The sequence below is a fragment of the Accipiter gentilis genome, chromosome 7, assembly GCF_929443795.1.
Source record: "Accipiter gentilis chromosome 7, bAccGen1.1, whole genome shotgun sequence".
NCBI lineage: Eukaryota > Metazoa > Chordata > Aves > Accipitriformes > Accipitridae > Astur > Astur gentilis.
Window position 1 is genome coordinate 42,654,934 of NC_064886.1, and position 19,807 is coordinate 42,674,740.

General features: G+C 44.7%; 1 protein-coding gene across 9 annotated transcripts in view; it reads left to right on the top strand.

Annotated features, from left to right (window-relative positions):
* ZC3H18 (zinc finger CCCH-type containing 18) overlaps positions 1–19,807 on the top strand; it is a 50,493-nt gene that overhangs the window by 280 nt on the left and 30,406 nt on the right. For 2 of the 9 annotated variants that reach the window (XM_049806439.1, XM_049806445.1), the window contains exons 1-7: positions 7,054–7,134; positions 9,706–10,310; positions 13,669–13,753; positions 16,545–16,693; positions 17,011–17,103; positions 17,696–17,853; positions 19,493–19,525. In XM_049806439.1, coding sequence (XP_049662396.1) covers positions 7,110–7,134; positions 9,706–10,310; positions 13,669–13,753; positions 16,545–16,693; positions 17,011–17,103; positions 17,696–17,853; positions 19,493–19,525 — 1,148 coding nt within the window. In that variant the 5' untranslated portion in view covers positions 7,054–7,109. Of the gene's footprint in view, positions 1–640; positions 721–1,139; positions 1,190–7,053; positions 7,135–9,705; positions 10,311–13,668; positions 13,754–16,544; positions 16,694–17,010; positions 17,104–17,695; positions 17,854–19,492; positions 19,526–19,807 lie in introns of those variants that run through there. The other 7 variants (XM_049806442.1, XM_049806443.1, XM_049806440.1 and 4 more) reach the window with 7 other exon arrangements.

Consider the following 19,807-nt stretch of genomic DNA (forward strand, 5'->3'; position numbering starts at 1 on the left):
ACAGGGCGGGGGGGGGGGAGGCGGGCCCAGACAGCGGCGCCGGCGGCGGAACCGGGAGGGGGGCAGCGGCCTCAGGTTGGGGGGGCAGCCCCGGTGGGGGATGCTAGGGAAAGGGGGGTACATCCCCCTCCCCCCGCGGGGGGTGGGCAGCCCACGGTGGGGGTGGTGGGAAGGGAGGGGCCGTTCTGGCTGGGAATGGGGAGGGGGGGGGGGTGTTGGGAAGGGGGGTCTGGGGAGGGAAGCGCCGGTTGGAGGCGAGGGGAGGGTGGCAGCCCCGGTTTGGAGGTGGGGGGGGAGTTGTGGAGGGCGGCCCCGGGGGGTGTTGGGATGGGGAGGGGGGAGTACTTGGGGTGGGGAGGCCTTAGTTTGTGGGGGGATTTGGGGAGGGCCGCTCCATTTGGTGAGGGGGTTTGGGAGTGCAGCCTTATTTTGGGGGGGATGTTGGGGGGGCAGCCCCAGCTAGATGGGGGGATGTTGGGGAAGGGAAAGGGGGAGCCTTAATTTTGGGTGGGTGTTACAGAAGGGGGTAGTCTCAACTGGGGGTGCTGGGAGGGGGGAGCTTGTCTTGTGGAGGGCTGCACAGGGGTTGGTCAGACCCCAGGGGTGCAGGCAGGTCTGACTGTCCTTCCTCCCCGGGCAGGTGGGAACAGGGAGAGCTCCAGTAGCCTTGGCCTGGGGGGCACAGCAGAAGGACCTCAGCCTGGCAGGAGGCCCTGTGAGGTAAGGGGAGGCATGGGAGGAGCTGGGGGCTGGGGTGGAGAGAAGGGCTGGGAACCTGCAGAGGCACCAGCTTGCATGTGGGGGTCCGTTCTGTGATGGGTGGATGGGTACAGCACCCGTGGGGGTCCATTCTGTGATGGGTGGATGGGTACAGCACCTGTGGGGATCTGTTCTGTGATGGGTGGGTAGGTACAGCACCCGTGTAACACTGGTTGTCCACCCAGCGCAGCAGGAGCCATGAGGCACTCGCTGCTCAGAGCTGCCATTGTCTTTGTAAATGCTACAACACATAGCTGCTGCAGGTGGTTTAAATTCCCTCTGTGAGCCCTCTCCGCAGGGTTGTCTTTTCTCAGAGGTGTCCTTTCAGCATCCACGCTAATATTTTCTTTTACTGCTGTCAGTAGCTCAGCTCTTCTGAAACAACTTTTAACGGTGCTGCTTTGGCTGTAGCAAGAGCAGCACCTCCAAGGTGTGAATTCTTTCTCCTGGCCTTCCTAAGGTTTACCTAGGTTAAGGAAAAGGGTCGCAGTCTAATCAAGGCAACTCTTGCAAGACTTCTGATCCAGTGTTCTGGGCAAAGTTAGACTCTTGAGTGTAATTATTCACAAACTCTACAGAATACAGGAACAATTGTACTTGGTTTCTGTCTTGGGAGCGAGGCGCTGATAATTCAAAATTAGCATTTGCCAGCAGAGAGCTGCAGGAAGACCCGTGTGTGCTCCAGCAATAGGAAAATCAGTTACACTGTGAAAACAAACTCCAGCTGCCTACAGCGCTGTTTCTCTTCAGGTTTCGGTCCCAAAGTCTGCCTGACGGAAAGCAGTGGTTAACATTCTGAATCGGGGCTCTCTGAGCTCTTCTTTAAAAATCAGCTCACTGAAAATGGCTGTCACCAAGCAGTTCTCTTTAATTAATACCAAAAGGCAGCTCTATTTTCTGCGTTAAAAGCTTTCCTGACAGCTGCTAGGTAATTGAAGTTTGCTATGCATCTTCAAAGTCAGTGCTTCTCTAAGGATGGCAGATAAGTGTCTATTTTGGTTAATTAACCATGTTAACGACCATAGTTTCATTCAAAGGAAAGGACTGGGTGCTTTGCTTTTGTTCTACACGTCTTTTGCATGATGCTCCTTTCCTGGATCACGAGGCATTTTATTTCCTTTTCCTCCTGTTGTTGCTACTCTTCCATGTTTTTTCCCCATTGTGGTTCCTGCCCTTCATTTCTGTTTTGCTTCTGTTTTCCAGTTCTTTGTTCCCTAAACCTTTTTGTGCTGTGTTTCTCTTCTTACCTGTCCTGTCAGCACTATTTCCCATTCATTCTTCTCAACTCACTCATCGTTCTTCACCCATCCTTGTGGCTGGACTTCGACCGTGCTCCAGAACTTTTCTGTTCTGCATTAACCCCTGGTTTTCATGTGTCTGATTAATGGCAACATTTTGATTTTGCATCAAGCTGTTTGGCTGTTAGGAAGTGTTTTTTTCTCCTTTCTGTCACTAAGATTTCTGCCTGAAGCAAAGAGATTCCTTGCTCCTTTCCTTTCCGTCTGTCCCGTGACCCCCCCGCCCAGGAGCTGTGAGGTCTCTGCTGGGGGGTTACAGATGTTGGGTATGTGCTTGGTTCTTGCCATCCAACTGATGATTTGTAGGATTTCACGATGGAAGCTGATGGCTGTGTCAAGCTCCAGTTTTCTATAGGGTACTCAGTGCCTTCCTGCTACCGGAGGTGCTGGAACTGTCTGAGCCGTTGGTTCCCATACTATATCCAAGGTGCCTTGTTCACTTGGAAAAAGCTTTTTGTGGCACCTTATAAAGGCTCAGCCTTGGAGGGAGGAATTTAATGAATGGAAATAATGCTTGCCAGGAGTATTTTTTTTTTTCTTGGTGGCTCTTTCAAATCCCATTTTAACTCACAGCTTTATCCTATCAGCAGGTTAGAGTAAGCCGCCATCCTTTCCATACTAGTCCCAGTTCATCTGCTGCCAAGACCTACCTGCAGCAGCAAGTCAGTTAGTTGTGCACAAAGCTTAACTTTGTTGGCTTCATTGAAGATGCTGCTCAAACTTTTCATGAGTTCTAATTGAAAACAGCACAGCGTAGAGCAATAAAAAACAGAACTTGAGCCTCCTGCCAACAATAGGCCCTGTCAAGAGCCATGGATCCAGATTGCATGTCAGTGAAACACTGCACTGCCTTAGAGTAGTGTCCAAGGTACACGTGTGACCACAGACTAAAACATGGTTGGCATTTCTTCCTTCTGATTTTGTACCTTTTGATGCTGCTCGTTTGACAGAGTAGAAGTTGGTCTTGATCTTGAAGACAGACCTGCTGCTAAGAATTCCAGTGCTCTGACTCATCTACCTCTTGCCTTGGGCAAGTCACCTAACAAAATTGTGAGGTTAAAAATACTATTTAAAATGTATCCTGGGATTACCTGGCGATATTGAAGTTGAGTTTTAAAAAGCAACTTAAGTAGCAAAGTGCTTTTCTCTTACTGCGTTTAGTGCTATGTCAAGGCTTCTTAATCTCAATGCTGCATTTTAAGTTAAAAAAAAAGTCTTGGCTGTCATTAAGCTTTGGAAAAAATGTATTATAATGTTGCTGAAGCAGATGAATTTAAATTTCCCTAACACCTCCTCAAGGTACAGTGCCTTTTTACCTGTGTGAGAGGGGTGGGGGAGGGAATCTGAAATTTTAAATGTTTTCTGGTAAGGCTATGAGACTTAAGTGGGAACAAGATGGGGCCCTTCATTGTTGCATCCAAGTCCTTACAGGTGAGGATGGCCACACAAATGCCTGGCTTAGAAGTCGCATCTCTGCTCCACGGTATTGCAAGCCATGAAACACTGACAAAGTTAAGGAGAAGTTAACGCTTCATTCCCTAATTTGAAAAATTGCAGAGCTCAGTCTATGAAACTTCAGCGCTGCCTCCTGATGCACATGTATTGTGTAACTAAAAGGTGCTCTTTTCTGCCAGACCTGACTCAGTGTGCGAACGGGCCGCCTTGGAGGCAAGTCAGGGCTGCTTGCTGTCTGTGCCTCTTCCAGCAGCCTGTGCATGTACAGGGAGAGAGGTGAGGGGCTGCAGGGAGAGAAGGCAGGTTTGTGCCAAAGAAACCTGCACATCGTTGCAGCCAGATGTCCCCTAGGACACCAGGCTGTTCTAGCCTTATTCATCTTGCTCCTAGATGATGCTAGGCATGTCTCTGAAGAGTGTTTTCTGTCCTTTCCAGATACCTGGTGACCAAATGGCCAAACTTAGGTTTGCAAAAACTGCCAGGTGTTCTCAGTTGTAGCTGAGTGCAGTGGGGTTCTGCTTGGGCTGCTGAGCATGATGCAAAGGTACTGCTACTTAAAACAAGATGGTAAAGCCCTGGGCCTCTTATTTAGGGGATTTCTTCACTTTGTGTTTTTGGGAGGCTTTCTCTAATACTGCTGGCTCACAGCACTGGCAGGGACATTGCAAGCCAACAGGGACTGGCTGGGGGCATGAGAATCCAGAAGGAATAACTGAAGGGAAAGTCTTGCTTGACCTGACTGATACCTGTGGGGACAGCAAGTGCCATCTGGCTCGCACCTGGGAGGATGGCATGTGCTTACTGCAGGTGGGATGGCTGGAAATTTTATCTGCCAAATCCTCAGTTTCTTCAGTGAGAACGTGTGAGCTGCTTTTAAGGGGCTTTCCACTCAGTGACGCATGCACAAGTGATTCTAGAGACAGTAAAAGACACACTTTTGGCTGAAAGTACACCCTACAATTGCATTTGCTCCAAAGCCTCTTGATGGAAAGGCTGTACCAATTTCTTTAGCCTGGCAAAGCGAGGGTTTTGTAAGCCTTGTCTGAAACACTTAGTGACCTGTTCTGAACTAGTCTACTTCAGACATGCAGAAAATGAAAATTTGACATATTTTGAGCAAATGAAGTCAGTTTTGTAATAGAAGGGGTTGTGTAGCTTTGACCAAAGGCAGCTTTGCCTGAACTGCCTGTAATTTTAAAGATACCTCTGAAGATAAAACACTGCTAAGCGAGAAGTATTATTATATACCTGGCTCTTGCCCCATCATCCTAAGCTACAAGTCAAACAATGTTATCTGTAGGTTAGAAGTTAATTTTTTGCTTTTATAACTGGTTTTGAAGACAGTAAGAAACTGACTGGGTTTTAAGGCACAAAAATTCCAAGCTCATGATGAGGGATGAAACCTGTGATTTCTGCTCTACCACTTATGTCAGTGTTGCTCAATTTGAAATAACCTCCATGTCGTCATTTTTCTTACGTTTTTCTGGTATTTATCTGTATATGTAACTAAAGGAGAGTGGAAAGCAAAAAAAAATCCGAAATAAAAAAAAACAACAGACCATGCCCCCAGAAAAACACCTCAAAAAAAACCTTGCAGGATTCCAGAGATTTGGGATAAACTGTGATTTGCAGATTATTCTGAGGCAGCGCTTGAGACGTGCACTTTAAGCTGGAGTTAAACTTGCCACTGTGCAAAGAATAAATCCATTGGACCTTGAAAGGAAGTTTGAGTGGCTAGAGCAAGTACTGTATCACTTCACAAAATTCTTACTATGGTACTCTTGCTTTTCATAACGTTCAATTATTTTTTGTTTCTACAAATGAGTGACTACAAGTAATACCGACTAGCTCAGTGATAAGGCATTCTCCCATCTCAGATCACACTTCTGCAACGTTGCTGTTGCCCCTAAGGTGCTTGTTGGAATGCTGCACCTTCTTCCCTCGCTGTCCTCCTGGGCTTAAAGCCTTGGGGCTGCACAGAGCTAAGGAATGGCTGGAGGACGCTTTTTCATCTTGAGCTTGCCTGTTGCAGGAGGATTTGCTGTGGCAGTGAGTGAGAGGCTAGTCTAACTTTTTTGGATGGCTGCTGGAACAGTGTCTTGCCATCATGTAGCAAAAATGCTGTCTAGTCCTGTTCCATCATCAGTCTGACAGTTTTCTTTTAATTTCCATCTTCCTGGGGTTTTTTCCTGCTTCTGATTTTCCCTTTGCATATCATGGGTTTGCTTTGGAGCATTTGCATGCAGTTGCACATAAGTTGAAGCAAAAATCTGGTTCATTGGGTTTGGGGTATCTTTTCTATCCCTACTGGTGAACTCGGAGCAGCAGCCCTTGGAGACTGGCTGAACTCTGGCTCTCACCAAAATAATTTGGCATAAGAGGTGGTGGAGGAACTGTAAGTGCCTTGTGTGCATTGCATCACTGCCTGCGCAGTGAGAGGCACCGGGGAGGATGTAAGGCCTGTTGCTGAAGGGAAACTTGCTGTTACTTGAATCAAGGGAAATACGCACCAAAAACGGGCTACCTGGATTTTGTGACTCCTTTTCAATTGGGTGGTCACTTATTGTGTTTCTTATCATTTCTGCCGATGGAAATTAACGGGAAATTATTGCAACTGACAGATGCACTGGATTTTTATAATAGCTTTAATACCTGCTGGTGGAGGTGAATGTTTTATACTTATCACCTTAGCCAGTGGTGAGAACGTGTTCGTATTTGTTTTCCCCCATCCTTCTGAAGATCTTGATGTCAAATGCAGCAAGGCATCTAGTTCACTTTAACACTTTGTCTTTGGTGCTGCTTATTTGCAAGAAATCGGAAAACAAATTTCCTGAATACATCTGCCCTTGACAGCTTTTATATTTCTACTGGCCTCTTAAGGCTGACCTTTCAGATGTAATACGCTATGTTGTTCTATGTGCATGCAAAGTGTAACTTCTCAGGCACTTAGGCAATTAAAATCACTGCCATAAACTTGCTCTTAAAGCCAGTAACAATTTGTGCAAGCATTTATGAACTCAGCATCAACCTTTATATATTTAGTAAGAGTATAATTTGTTTGAGATTACATCCTGTTTAACTGCCCAGAGCTGCTCTCACCAGGAGGCAATTGCTGTCTTTTAATTTGGCTTTTAACTTTTCAGTAAAATCAAAACTTTGGTTGTGAGCAAGAGCCAGCTTCTTCAAATGTGTGGAGAAACAAAGAGTAGCCAGTAGGAAGCTCGAAATGTGACTCCTCTGCTGCTTGTGGCCCTGTCAAATATTTAGATCATCCTCACATTTAGTTAGCTAATATCTGTGCAGGGCTTTGAAGACTTGAAGTAGAGCATATTTGTTAGGTACTAACATATAGACTTGTATGGCTTCTGGGAGTGTTTTTAATTTTTTATTATTTTTTTTTTAGCTCCTTCCCTGCAGACCTTCCATAGTATAACAAGCAGCATTTTCTCGAGTGTGACTTTTGCCTTGAGAGTTTGCTGCAAATACCAGCTAATAATATCTTCACTAGGGTGAAGGCAAGAGATGTTATCTCAGTGAGGACAGTGCATCTGCCTGCGTGCAAGACAAAAATACAACAGCCCTGGTCCTGGAAAGTTTATGAAGAAGCAGATGAGTAGCACGGGTAACAAAGTTGTCATGCTTTCCCAATTTCCAGGAGTGGGCTTGTAATACACAGAAGAGCATGTTCTCTGTGCTTACCCTTCTTCCGTATTTCAGCACTGAGATTGGCAATTCTGTCATTACCAAAATGTTTTGGGTTTCAGATGCTGTGAAGGCTTGGATTTGCTTTCGTTGTGTTTACAGCACGTGGCAGTCTGTGACTTAGTGTGCCTTCTGCCTGTCTCTTCTTGCTCTTTGATGGTAAATAACAACCTTTACTATGCAGAACCAGTCGAAGGACCATAGCAAAGTGATGGAGTAGGTCAGGAAAAGGTTAAGTGGTGCAGAGCTGCCTAGTGTTAATAACTTTTATTTCAGGAAGGATTGCTGGATGTGTTTGAAGGAGCTACCAGAGTCTTGTTCTTGTAGCATTTCTGCTCCAGAGGTCTTAAAAATAGCAGGGAAAAAATCTGGTAATTTATGCTGTCTTTCTGTTGTACCAGCAGTAAATGTGCTTGCAGGGAGGTTGTAGGTAGGAGCAGCTGAAGTAAAACATGGTACATATTAAGATGAAGAAGTCCTGTTGATTTGTAAAGCCATGGCTTTTTCTTTAGCCCTAAATATGCTTCTGTAAGCCTTGGGTTTGTCTTTAGCTTTTCATTTCTGTCTGATGGCTGCACAAGCTTGTTCCTGTACAGACTTTTGGGTTTGGAGGAGGAGGTGGCATATACTGAAACAGTGAATTTAGTCCCCTGGAAAGGTGCTACCTTGAGAGGAGCCGATGCCTCTGTTGAACTGTTCCACTGGTACAACCAGATAACTGCAGTGGGTGCTTTTATCTCTCTGAGCGTTGGCTGCCTTGGTGCTGGAAAACCTGCCGAGACACCTTTCTCAGCTTGGGGCAGCCCAGCACTGTTGGTCATTGCTGAGGGGGTGTCGTGGTTTAACCCCAGCTAACAAGTAAGCACCACACAGCCACTCACTCACTTCCCCCTCACCCAGTGGGATGGGGAGGAGAATCAGGGGGGAAAAAAAGTAAAACTCTTGGGCTGAGATAAGAACAGTTAATAGAACAGAAAAGGAAGAAAATAATAATGTTAATAATAAAATGACAATAATAATGAAAGGATTGGAATATACAAAACAAATGATGCACAATGCAGTTGCTCACCACTCGCTGACCGATGCCCAGTTAGTTTCCGAGCAGTGATCTGCTCCCCACCCCTGGCCAACTTCCCCCAATTTATATATTGGGCCTGATGTCACCTGGTATGGAATACCCCTTTGGCCCGTTTGGGTCAGCTGTCCCAGCTGTGTGCCCCCCCCAGCTTCTTGTGCCCCTCCAGCCTTCTTGCTGGCTGGGCATGAGAAGCTGAAAAATCCTTGACTTAGTCTGAACACTACTTAGCAACAACTGAAAACATCAGTGTGTTACCAACATTCTTCTCATACTAAATCCAAAGCACAACACTATACCAGGTACTAGGAAGAAAATGAACTCTATCCCAGCCAAAACCAGGACAGGGGGTTGAGGAAGGAGTTGCCCTCATTGTTTATAGGGCTAAGGACGTGCTGCAGCAAGAGACCACAGCCAAAGGTTAAGAATTTTCAATCACAAAGAGCTTTTGTCTAGATGTGAATCAGTAATCTTCCTAGTAAGAGACAGCTCAACCAGCTCCTTGGGTCAGACAGTTCTTCTATAATTTGCAGGGGGTTTGTTTTCTGGAGTAAAATAGATAGATGTATGGGTTGGGGTTTTGTCCTGATTTACATCTTGTCCCTTTCTGTTGTGTTTATTAGGTTTATTCTAAGCAGACATCCAATTTTTAATTTATTCATACCAAGCACATGTTCATACTGAGCTTTTAGCAAAAGTGCATGATGCAGACAGTTATGAAGTTGATCTGCTGCTTTGAAGGAATTTTGAATCTTTACTGTATAAACTGGGTAGAGATTAGATGGCAATTGATGCACTGTCTAAATTAAACCTGATTAAAAATCCAAGAGTTTTCATGAATGCATGCTGTCCTGGCTTTTGTATTTATTCTGGATGCAGTGTAACAAGTACTGTAAATATATAGGCTGTTTTTCCAGAATCACTGTAAGTTGTGCTCCCGTGCCTCTTCAGGAATCTGTGCAATTTGTGGTGCCATGTGCTTATAGTTGTAAAATACACCTGAAAACCTGGTACTATGTTCTGAAGCTCACTCACTTGTTTTACGGAAGAAATGCCACTGCTGATTGTGCCTGGGCTGAGGCCTACCTTGGGATCTCTAATGGTGATTTGGTGGGAGTGCTCATGCAGCCTCACCTATTAGAGCTTGCAGATGAAATTCCAACCTCGAGCTCCATTGTTGTATGTGAAGGGTAGCACACTCTTATCTAGTCTGGGACAATATTGGAATCAATTCTTTGTGGGGTTTAAACTCCATATTTTCTTTTTGAAGGTACTGTGATAAACCATGTTCATGAATTCAAACAGCCTTTTCATCTTTAGGAGGTAAAATAGAAGAGTACAAATTCTGCAAGGTGAGCCTTTCTTCATTTCCCAGCTTGTTTCCCCATAACAAGTGTTGTTTTCTACCCTCTGCAGACTATTGGGTACTGATGGACGTTTCCGACAGCCCTGAGCGAAACCCCTGCTCTCCTGATGAAGAGGACCAGCATCTTTCCGATGACGAAGTCCTGAAGGAGAGTGGTTCAGACCGGGAACTTGATGGAGAGGGTGGGCAAGGCAGCGTCCTGGGAGAGGAGGAGGAGGATGCAGCCAGGGGACTGAGTCATGGTGAAGAAGAGAACCACTCAGATGAAGAGGATCGCTTAAGCGAAACCAAGTCTCAGGAGTCTGACAACAACGAGCAGAGTGGGGAGCTTAAGAGCCCTCCGCCTCGCAAAGGAGAGGAGGAAGACCGGACAAATGACCTTGGTGATGAAGCATCCTCTGTCACCCGCGAACTAGATGAGCACGAGTTGGACTATGATGAGGAAGTTCCTGAGGAACCAAGTGCTGCTGCTGCAGAGGAGGATGGTGAGAAAGCTGCTGGTGAGGATGATGAGGAAGAGGAGAAAGGAGATGATGCCCATGAAGATGAGAAAAAATCCAGCAGTAAAAGTGACGATGAAAAGGATGGCCAGGATCCCCTCAAGGAGAAGAAGAAAGAAGAAGATGATGGAGAAATTGATGATGGAGAAATTGATGTAAGTAGGAGCTGGTCCAAGGTGGGCAGAGTCCTGCAGGGAGAGACCTATCCTCATGTTTCAGAACCGTTTGGCTCTTAGACTGCCATGCCTTCATCCTCCTTTGTAAATATGTTAGCTGTGTCTCCAGTGTGCAAGTAGCACACTTTTTTCTTTGGGGGTAAGACCATACTATGTACCAAGTCCTAAACTCAGTGGGTAAGATGTCTAGTGCCACGTCCTGTGGAAAAGCTTTGTGTTGAATATTGTTAAGAGCGATCACAAATAAGCTTTTTTCCCACTGAATATGGAAGGGCTCCAGTGCTTTAAGAAACTATTCTGCCTCAGCTCGCAGAGGACTTTTGAATGATGCTGACAGTAAATTATTTAGCCATGGATTAGGCTGTCTCATCAGTGTAGGTTGAGAGGCTGGTGCTGTAAAGTGGCTGCCATGTGCTTGAGGCATCAGGCATGTGCGGGAAGCCCTGAGCTGTTTGTTGGGCTCTAGCAGCATCTGGGTGCATCGAAGAGGAAAAGAAGTTGCTAGGCTTTCTGAAAAGTGCCTAACCAGGCAGCCCCTGCACATGGTTTGGGTGATGTGTTCAGCGATGTGCAGTCCCAGTAGCTACTGTTTCACAGCTGGGAACAAATGCAGCTATTTAGAAAAAACGAAAACTGGTTTTAATTGCATTAGTGATTAGGGCAAATAGCACTCTCTATCCATGTTTGTCTTTAGGTAGGAAGTGCTCCAGTACAGGAGGTGTATTTAATACAGCTTAATACCAGTTTCTCTCTTGCAGGCAGAAGAAAACAGGACAAAGCGATTCTAGCAGTAGAGTAGAAACCCTCCTGTGGGTTCCTGGTCTGGTGGACACCTTACTTGAATCCAAATAGTGGGAGTGCAAAGTACTGCAAAGAGAAGTCACCAGTCCAGAGTACCTGGCTGGCTCTGCTCCTCACTGTCCGTGGCAAAAAGTGCTCCTGCACAGCTAGACTAGGTTGGGGCAGTGAGAATGTCCTGGTGACTAGCCAAGGAAGCAATGGACTGTGTATGGGGTCACTGGTGGGGCTTCTCAGCCAAGGAGGGGAGGGTTCAGACTTGGGAGATGGTGTTGCCTTCCAGCACCCATTGCTGTGTAGCTGACATGGCCACATGCTCGGGAAGCTTGCAGAGCCTCGCTGGAGAGACCCTCCTCCCTTTTTATTGAAGAGTGGTATATTGTGTGTTTTTTACTGTAGTGGTTTTTTATACTCTAATGGTGCTTTGACAAGTTCTGTTGCTTAAAAAAAGGTGATGTTGTTTTTCTTCTTCATGCCCATTCTGGCAGGTGATTTGGTTAAACACTATTTTCCAAAAGTTTTGTGTATTTCTGATTCAGTTAGAAGGAATTTCAGCGTGTTGTGGGAGAGTCCAGGCAGGGGGAAAAAATTCCTGGAGTCCTGACTCCGTGCCTGCTTCTTGATTAAAATATGAATGCTTTCCTTAAGAGTCTAAGACATTCTTGGGAGCACTCTCCCTACAAAGCACAAGATGAATCTATACTCTGGTTTTCATACATTAACTCATAACAGGATTCCCAGCTGCCTGATTCCAAGGAGACCTCACAGAAATAAATACTTTCCCTTTTGTTCAAGTACAGCATTTGCAAAGACTTCACACAGTTCTTTTGAAAGAAGCAGACTTGAGCTGGTTATACCATTCACACGTCATTGAATGCCATCCCCAGCTTTGGGGGAAACTGTTAAATCTCTCCATTTTACTCTGCTTTCAGAGTTCTGTCTTGGGGGGGGGGGGGGGGAATATTAATGCAAATTTTAGTTTGAATATATGTGTAGTCTTCAAAATCTGCTCTTGCTCAGGAGACTTCTCCTTGTATTGCCCTCAGAGGAATGCAGCAGAAGAGGCTGTTAACCCATCTCTCTGTACATCCTTTGTTTGTCTACAGCTGAGTGATGGTTTTTCCTCCTTTCCAGCTGCTAAACTGATCAAAGTACATAACTTTCTTAATCTTTTCCATGTAGACAACTGCTGTCGCTGCCACAGGGTTGCTGTGATTGCCACGCAAAGGGAAGGCCTCCACCAGATGCTCCCTCTTCAGATGCGTTTCATATGCTGAAAACTTCTGTGGTGGTGAAACAGAGGCAGACCGAGGGAAGGCCAGAGTGCCTTTTAGGATAAATAACTTGATTTCCTTGTCAGATACCTTTGACAGCTCTCTGCTCACGTATGCCTTTGCCTTCTGCATTGCCAGCTCTTTTTAGCTCCTTTTGACTTTTCAGGTGCAGCCTAATGAAGCCGGGAAAGGTTTTTCTTTTTCCTTGGAGAACAAAGGCAAAGGCTGCTACTTTAAAGTTTCAACAACTTTCTTTTGGGGGTGTTTCATGACTGTTATTTCACATTCATCCCCTGTGGTTCATAATCTTTGAAGCAACCTCCATCTCCCAGAATTTCTTCCTGGGGCTGCTGTGCCTGGAGATGAAGTAGAGTTTTGTTTGAGCTGATTCACAACTCCTGTGTGGAGCTGAGGAGTAGAAGGGAAGGTGTCAAGTTGTTGCCAGAGAGGACTGGAAAAAATATGTATGACTTTTTTCCTGAAAAGCTTGTGTGTGAGATTGTCACTCAGCGTTGTCGGGAAGCATTTTGTAATTAGTTATTGTAATAGCAGTCGTCCTTCAGAACTTGATGTATAGGTGTGTGATGTCTGTGTTGGGTTACTGCATTAACACAGGAATACCTTAACACAGGAATACCACTATGTATTTTAAATCAGTCAACAGAAGGAATTGGCTTGAGCTAAATAGGGATGACATGAGTGCTGAGCAGGGGACAGGCCAGTTTAAAGGCTCTGAAGGCTAGTGAGTGGTATTATCCATGCCACCGGAGCTGTGGTAGCTGCCAGTGTGCGTGCTGTTAGCCTGCAGGATGGAAAGGTAACGTGATAGAGCTCATTTGCCTCAAAAGAACATGAAGCTGCTTCGAACTGCCTTGTGTGTACTGCCAGCTAAAAGTACACAGCCAACCTTGTTCAGCTGAGGTATAAGATCTTAATCCACTGGACTGTCGATTTTGAGCCTTTGAGCATATATCAGGTAAAATGATGCAGCTTGAAACCTTGGTCTGTGGTGTTGGCACCAAGATGTCTGTAACACCTGAAGGGTTTTGCAGTCGCCTTTGAAACACTGAAGTTGATGCAGCTTCCTGTTTGTAGCAGCATGTTGCAAAGATGCTATAGGGTATTTATTGTAACTTTATATTGCTTTTCTCTTGTGTCTTGCTCCAGGGTGTGTTTTCAGTGACTGATATTTGACCATATTGTGAAATGTCAAGTCGCTGCAGAAAATGCACCACGTGAAATGTCAGCTTGTCTGTCTGTTCCAGGATGATGACTTGGAAGAAGGAGAAGTTAAAGACCCCAGTGACAGAAAAGTGAGGCCACGTCCCACCTGCCGATTTTTCATGAAAGGTAATGACATGCTGTAATGATGGAAGAAAACCAAAGATGCTGTAATTTTTCTTGTTTGGTTTTGTACCCGTTAAGCTGCTGTCTACATGATAAACTGTGCCTCAGGCATCCTCAGTATCACCTTTCTGTTCCTTGGTGGCCAAATGCTGAGTTTACATAGAGCCAGTATGCAAAAATTGCTTTGTCCTAAGTATGGTGAGCCCAGTAGAAGCAAATAAAGGAAAACTTGCTAGTGTTTTTAAAACAGCATGGATTAAAACTGCTTGGGCTGATTTAACAACTATTGCTTAGAGGTTATTCTGTGGAAAACAAAAATGGCAAATACTTGCATGCAAAACGTAGTTATTTCTTGCAATCCCATATCAATCTCGCTTCCCCAGTTATTAAAAGACATTTGATGAAGTTCTAAAATCAAAAATAGGGCTAGAAATACTGTTTCTGGGTAAGAAATGTTGATGCGACATCGTGTTGACATCCACCAAGCTGCTGCAGCCCCTGCAAATGCATCTGTTGACCAGGTTCCTGTGTTGCCTGCATAGTGGTGTCAGGTGTTGGCAGCTCATGTATAGCTGTTTTCACAAGCAACCCAGAAACCCCAGCGAGACGGCACGCGCAAGGGGTAACGTTGGACCTGACAGGGTGAAATGTGCCGGTGGCCAGTACTTCCACTGGGCTGAGGGAATAGTCAGCTGGAATAAAAAATAATTCTTGTGTAAATAGAAGCTTTTTCCTCAAGCCAGAAGATTACTCTACACTCTATCAGATAACACACTTCTGAAATATGATTGGGATTGTCAGCCTCGATTGGAAGGAATGGGGGTAGGAAATTGTTAAAATGTATTTCTTAACTGCTAATGAGACCTAAGACTTGAAACTTTTAAATCTAACCAGCTGTATTTTTTTTTTAGTTCTCCTTAATAGGACATTCCCCAAAGTTTGTGCAACTGCACAATAGCTATCTTAGACTATCCCGCCTTTTTTTTTTTAGTGTAGAGGGTAGGTTTTATAGAAGTTTTCTTATTTAAACTGATTATAGCTCTTTTCCACTTGCTTCAGCTTCATTTCACTTAATGTTTGCTCATTTACTTGGTTTTATTTACAATCACCCTTGAAACAATTTATGAAAATCTGAAATTAAAAGAAGGGTGGAGAACTGGGTGGAGTCTCTTACTCCTTGCATCAGTGGCGTATGCAATGTAGGGAACTACTTAGGGGGTTTCCGGAGACGTGACCATCAGATACCACGTACTTGGCTTCCTTGAATGTCTTCCGCTATCAAATTTTCTGCCTGTGCTGAGACACGAACGTGTTGGTGATGATGGTGGAACAGGGAAGTCCCTCAGCAAAGGGAGGTGTTTGTTCCTGAATCCTTAGCGTGACGTATGCCTCTCTGCAGCATGGAACTATTTGCCCAAGTCAAAGTTCAGACTGCAGGATCTCCTGCCGCAGTTGTTTTTCTTTGATTTGGCATGGGTTCAGATAACGTTGACATCCACTCTTGCTCACCCCTTAAAGGTTTTATTGCCACCAGGGAGATCAGGCACGACTCACATGGGACCTTGGAGAGACTCAGTTTTTTGTCCTTGCTGTGTCTGAGGAGCGCTCAGGTGGCTGCATTTGTCCAGTGGCATGAATGTCTAGCTTGCAAAGCCTTCCAGTGAAGTAGCTTGCTGCGTAGCCGCCTTGACATATATAGCAGGGCCCCTACTTGTCAGGGTAGTCATTTCTCTTGACACCTCAGTAGGAATAGTATTTGTGCAGGTGTCTGGAAGCCCCTACACCCGGTGCTCAAGCATTGAGGAAGGATGTGTTGCTCCATGAGCTGCTGTGCAAAGGGATTTGTGCTCTTATTACATTTGACAGTACAAAAGCATCCATCCAGTGTTACCTCTGACTGTGAACACCAGCTTGTAGTTAATATGGGACCAATGAGGAACATTTCCCGGGACCCAGGTGCAGTGTGAATTTCTGACATGTTGCCCAGCCACCGGAGATCAGGGATTCCTCCTTAGGCCACAGCATCATTAACTGTTCCATTGTCTCTAAAGTCAAGGTGCTAATGCCTGAGCTAGCACAGAATTAGTGATGACTTTGTGATGCAGGTGTCTGCTGGGAAATCTGCAAAATGTCTGTTGACTGATGTTGAGTGGAGTGCCAGAAGGTGCTTGTTTCTATGGCAAGCTAAATTTAAGTTGGGAGTTAGCTTTGTATCCTGTTAGAGACCACTGAGTGTTACCATCTCTTTGGGGATGGTACCTGACGCTAATGAGCAGCTTCAGATTTGTCTGCTGCCCTCTCTAACGATGTCTCCTTTCCTGCTTTGTGCTGGCAAGTCTGTGGAGTCGGTTAGAGAGAAAAGCTTTGATGTACTTTGTGCCTCACCAGAATGCACTGTGATTCTTCCGTTGCTGTTAGTTTATATTCATTGTTTTCTGTAAAAGGTAGAGCTCCTAACTTGAGGTCTTTGTCATTAATAAGACTTGAAGAGCTCACAGGCTTATTACTGCATTTGCTTAATGGTGTGTATGCATCCATCCCTCCCTTCTCTCCATAATAAGGGTCTTGTACTTTCATCCATCTGTGACTATGAATCTATTTGTCCTCTCTGGGAAGGTGGGGCGTGGTGGGTGTTTTTCCACGTGTATGAAAACAGGTAAATGGCAACGAAGTTGGAGAGAGGAAGTCATATGTCTCAAACAGCATTATTCCTTGATGGGTTTTAAATGGTTGTGGGGCTGAACAAATGCTTGCTCTAGGCCTACAGGGATCTAACAGAACTGTATTTCCACAGGTCACTGTACTTGGGGCATGAACTGTCGATTTATTCACCCTGGTGTGAATGACAAAGGAAACTATTCCTTGATCTCCAAGCCTGAGCCCTTCTCCCCAAATGGTGCTCCTCCTATCGGCCCCCACCCACTGATGCCAGCCAACCCTTGGGTATGGACATTTTCTGTGAATTTATGGCTTCTGCACGTAGCTTTTGTCTCCTGCTCTAGGAGAAGTGAAGATTTTTTTTTTTGAGGTAGTACTTCAGCAAAATTGAATATATCAATTGGATGTGTGATTTTTAAAAGGTGGTCTTGAAGTTGCTAGTAGAGGGGAATAATTTTCCATGGGTGTCCCAGCTTATGTCCTGCTGATACATCTCTGGAGTATCTGGAGGTACTCTGGGGTAACTGTTTACAAAGCATGAGTTTGCTACTTAAAGCCGATGTCAAGTTTCTGTCTCCTTCCTCTTCTCACCTTTCTAACAGGGAGGGCCAGTTGTTGATGAAATCTTACCTCCACCCCCTCCAGACCCTCCAACAGAAAGTGCCTGGGAGAGAGGACTCCGGCATGCTAAAGAGGTAAATGCCGTCCTCAGAAAGTGTGCTGACTGTCTCCAAAACTGGCCTGTTTTATCAGGAGCAGGATGCTAGAATAGCTCTTCTTGGAGCATGTAGTGTCTTGTTCTTTCTAAGGGGCCTGCCTTTTGCATTTTAACCTATTAACTGTGTCTTGTTGTATATCACATTTGTTATACAGTCAAGAGGAGCTGACATCCAGGTTTGATTTTTTTATATTAACATGAGCTAGAGGGAGTTTGTGGCCCTGAAGTCAAGCCCTCTGAAAAGCAAAACTTTTAAAGCTGATCCAATTTCCCTTCAGTACCTGTTTCTCTAGCACATATAGGATCCATGTGTCTGATCATTGCAGAAAATGGGGTCAGCATGCGTGAAACTTCTATCGCCTGTCTGCTGCTGTTCTGCACTGATGGAATAGTGAATTACACTTTCTATGTCAGGAAAAGTCCAGTGTCCTGCACGTTCATGAGACTTGGGCAGAAGAAGGGTGCTTTAGTTGAAAGGCAGGTTTCTCCCAAGTGAGGGGGTTTTGATACTGCAATTTCTCTGTGCCTCAGAAATGGTCTCTCTTTACAATGTTTTTACGTTATGGCAGGTATTAAAAAAGGCAACTATGAGAAAAGAACAGGAGCCTGACTTTGAGGAGAAGAGATTCACTGTGACTATTGGAGAAGACGAGCGTGAATTTGACAAAGAAAACGAGTTTTTCCGTGACTGGAATTACCGCATCACCAGAGACGTCAGAGATCCAGCGTAAGATGCAGTCTTGGTTTTGCTACATGGAATAGATGGGTGGGAAATGTAGTGCTACTAGTATGGCAGTCTTCAGTTAACTTGTTCCTCCAGACTGGAGGAATGCCCACCTGAGAAAATGGAAACAGCTTCCATTAAGCAGTATGTACACCGGTTAGAAACTTGAGCTGCTTCCGCTCACTTGAGTTCAACACTACCTTCCTTTACAGTCGTCTTTAAACCTTTCTGCCTTCAGTGTTGTTGGCCTGCTGGTCCCTTGAGGACACTCTTTAGTTGTCCATTGCTTATCTCACCTGCATTCTTCTGACTTTTTTTTCCTCTTGCTTTTCTTATTCCAACCCATGAGAGTTTTAAAATGCTAAAGCTGGGGCTGCAAAGTTGGAGTATGCTCAATGTGCAAGAGCTTCAGGGCAGCAGTTGTACTGTCTCAACCAGCTGGGTGTTTGTTTGCAAGGGCATTGGCACAGTAGCTGGTCTTAAACATCTTGACCGGTCCCAGATAAACAGTTCGGTAACACACTGGTCAGAAAGCAAACCTCTTGGCTGCCAGGGTGCAGCCTGGGCCAAAACAAACACCCTAAACTTAAGCGTTTAGGTGATTGGGTTTTTTTAAGGAGGTAAAACAAAATGTTGGTGATCTCAGACACACTCCTATCATGACTGAGAGCAGGCAGAAGAAGGTGCAGGGATGAATCAGTCAGCTCTGGGAAACTGGTGTAGTAGTTCTCGAGCCAAGAAATGGAATGGAAAAAGAATTTTTGAGAGAGGAGCTTGTATTCTGCAGGAGTACAGGTGAATCTCTGTTTCTCTTTTGCTCATACATCCTCTGTTCTTCCTACATGTACAGATTATGGATTATTTCTACTCACTGAGAAAGTTTTGCGACACTTGGTTCTGTATATTTTAGAGCGAATGAATTGCAAAAAAACACTCTGAAAAGGAGTAAGGAGTAGGTTAAGTTTTTATTCAATAATCTGGTTTTCTCTGGAGCGCAATTTCTTTCCCCGCTTTAAAAAAGAAGCTATATACTCAGTTCTGCAGACTGTAACAAAACAGTTGCCCCATATTAATTTTTTCCTGTGTCGAAATTGGTCTGTATCTTAGTCTTCTCTTCCCCTGAGAAGGCTTTCACTTGCCCCTGGGTCATATTATCACCAGTGCTCTGTGGGTTGACCATATAGTACCTTTATTTTATGATTGTATATGAAAACTAGCATCAGCGTTCTCGTCATTTTATGCCACTGCCTTGCTGATTTAAGAATTGTTGTTAGGTACAGGACTTTCTGGTTTTTTTCACGTAGTCAAGGAAAAAATGTATTGCATCTAGCCAGTGTTAAATAGAAGTCAAACAAATGGAATTCCTGAAAATTCAAGCACCTTGATGTATAACCAGACTATGGCATTAAAATATCTTCATTGTGTGTAAAGGCAAAAGTTATGAAGCTGCTGCTGCTGTAAACTCTAGAAAATGGTGATTTTGCTCACAAACACAGACTTATTGCACAGATTGACACCTTGCAGCAAACTAACCACTGGTGGTGCAGCTGTGATGTTAATAAATGCTTTCAGGACTGTCTTGTGACATATGAAGATGTCTAAATAGTTCATGAATCCCTTTTTCTTTTTTGAAAAACTATAGGGAGGTGGACATCAAAGAAAACATTAACTATGGGTAAGCAGGTCTTTGATTCCAGTACTGTTGCAACTGTAAGAAAATATTCCCTTTCCTTTCTCCATTGCACTTTTAAAAACTTCCTAGGCCACAGACCACTGTCCCATCAGGTGTGGTGGGCAATTTATTAACTGAATGGATGTATTTGATTTTTTCGTAATACCAATTATTCACCTAAGGATTTAAGCACTGCATTATCTAAATGCACAGCAGTGAAATGAATAAAAAGTCCACAAATGTTATAGGAAGGGAATGGGGAGATTTGGACTTGAGGCTGGATTA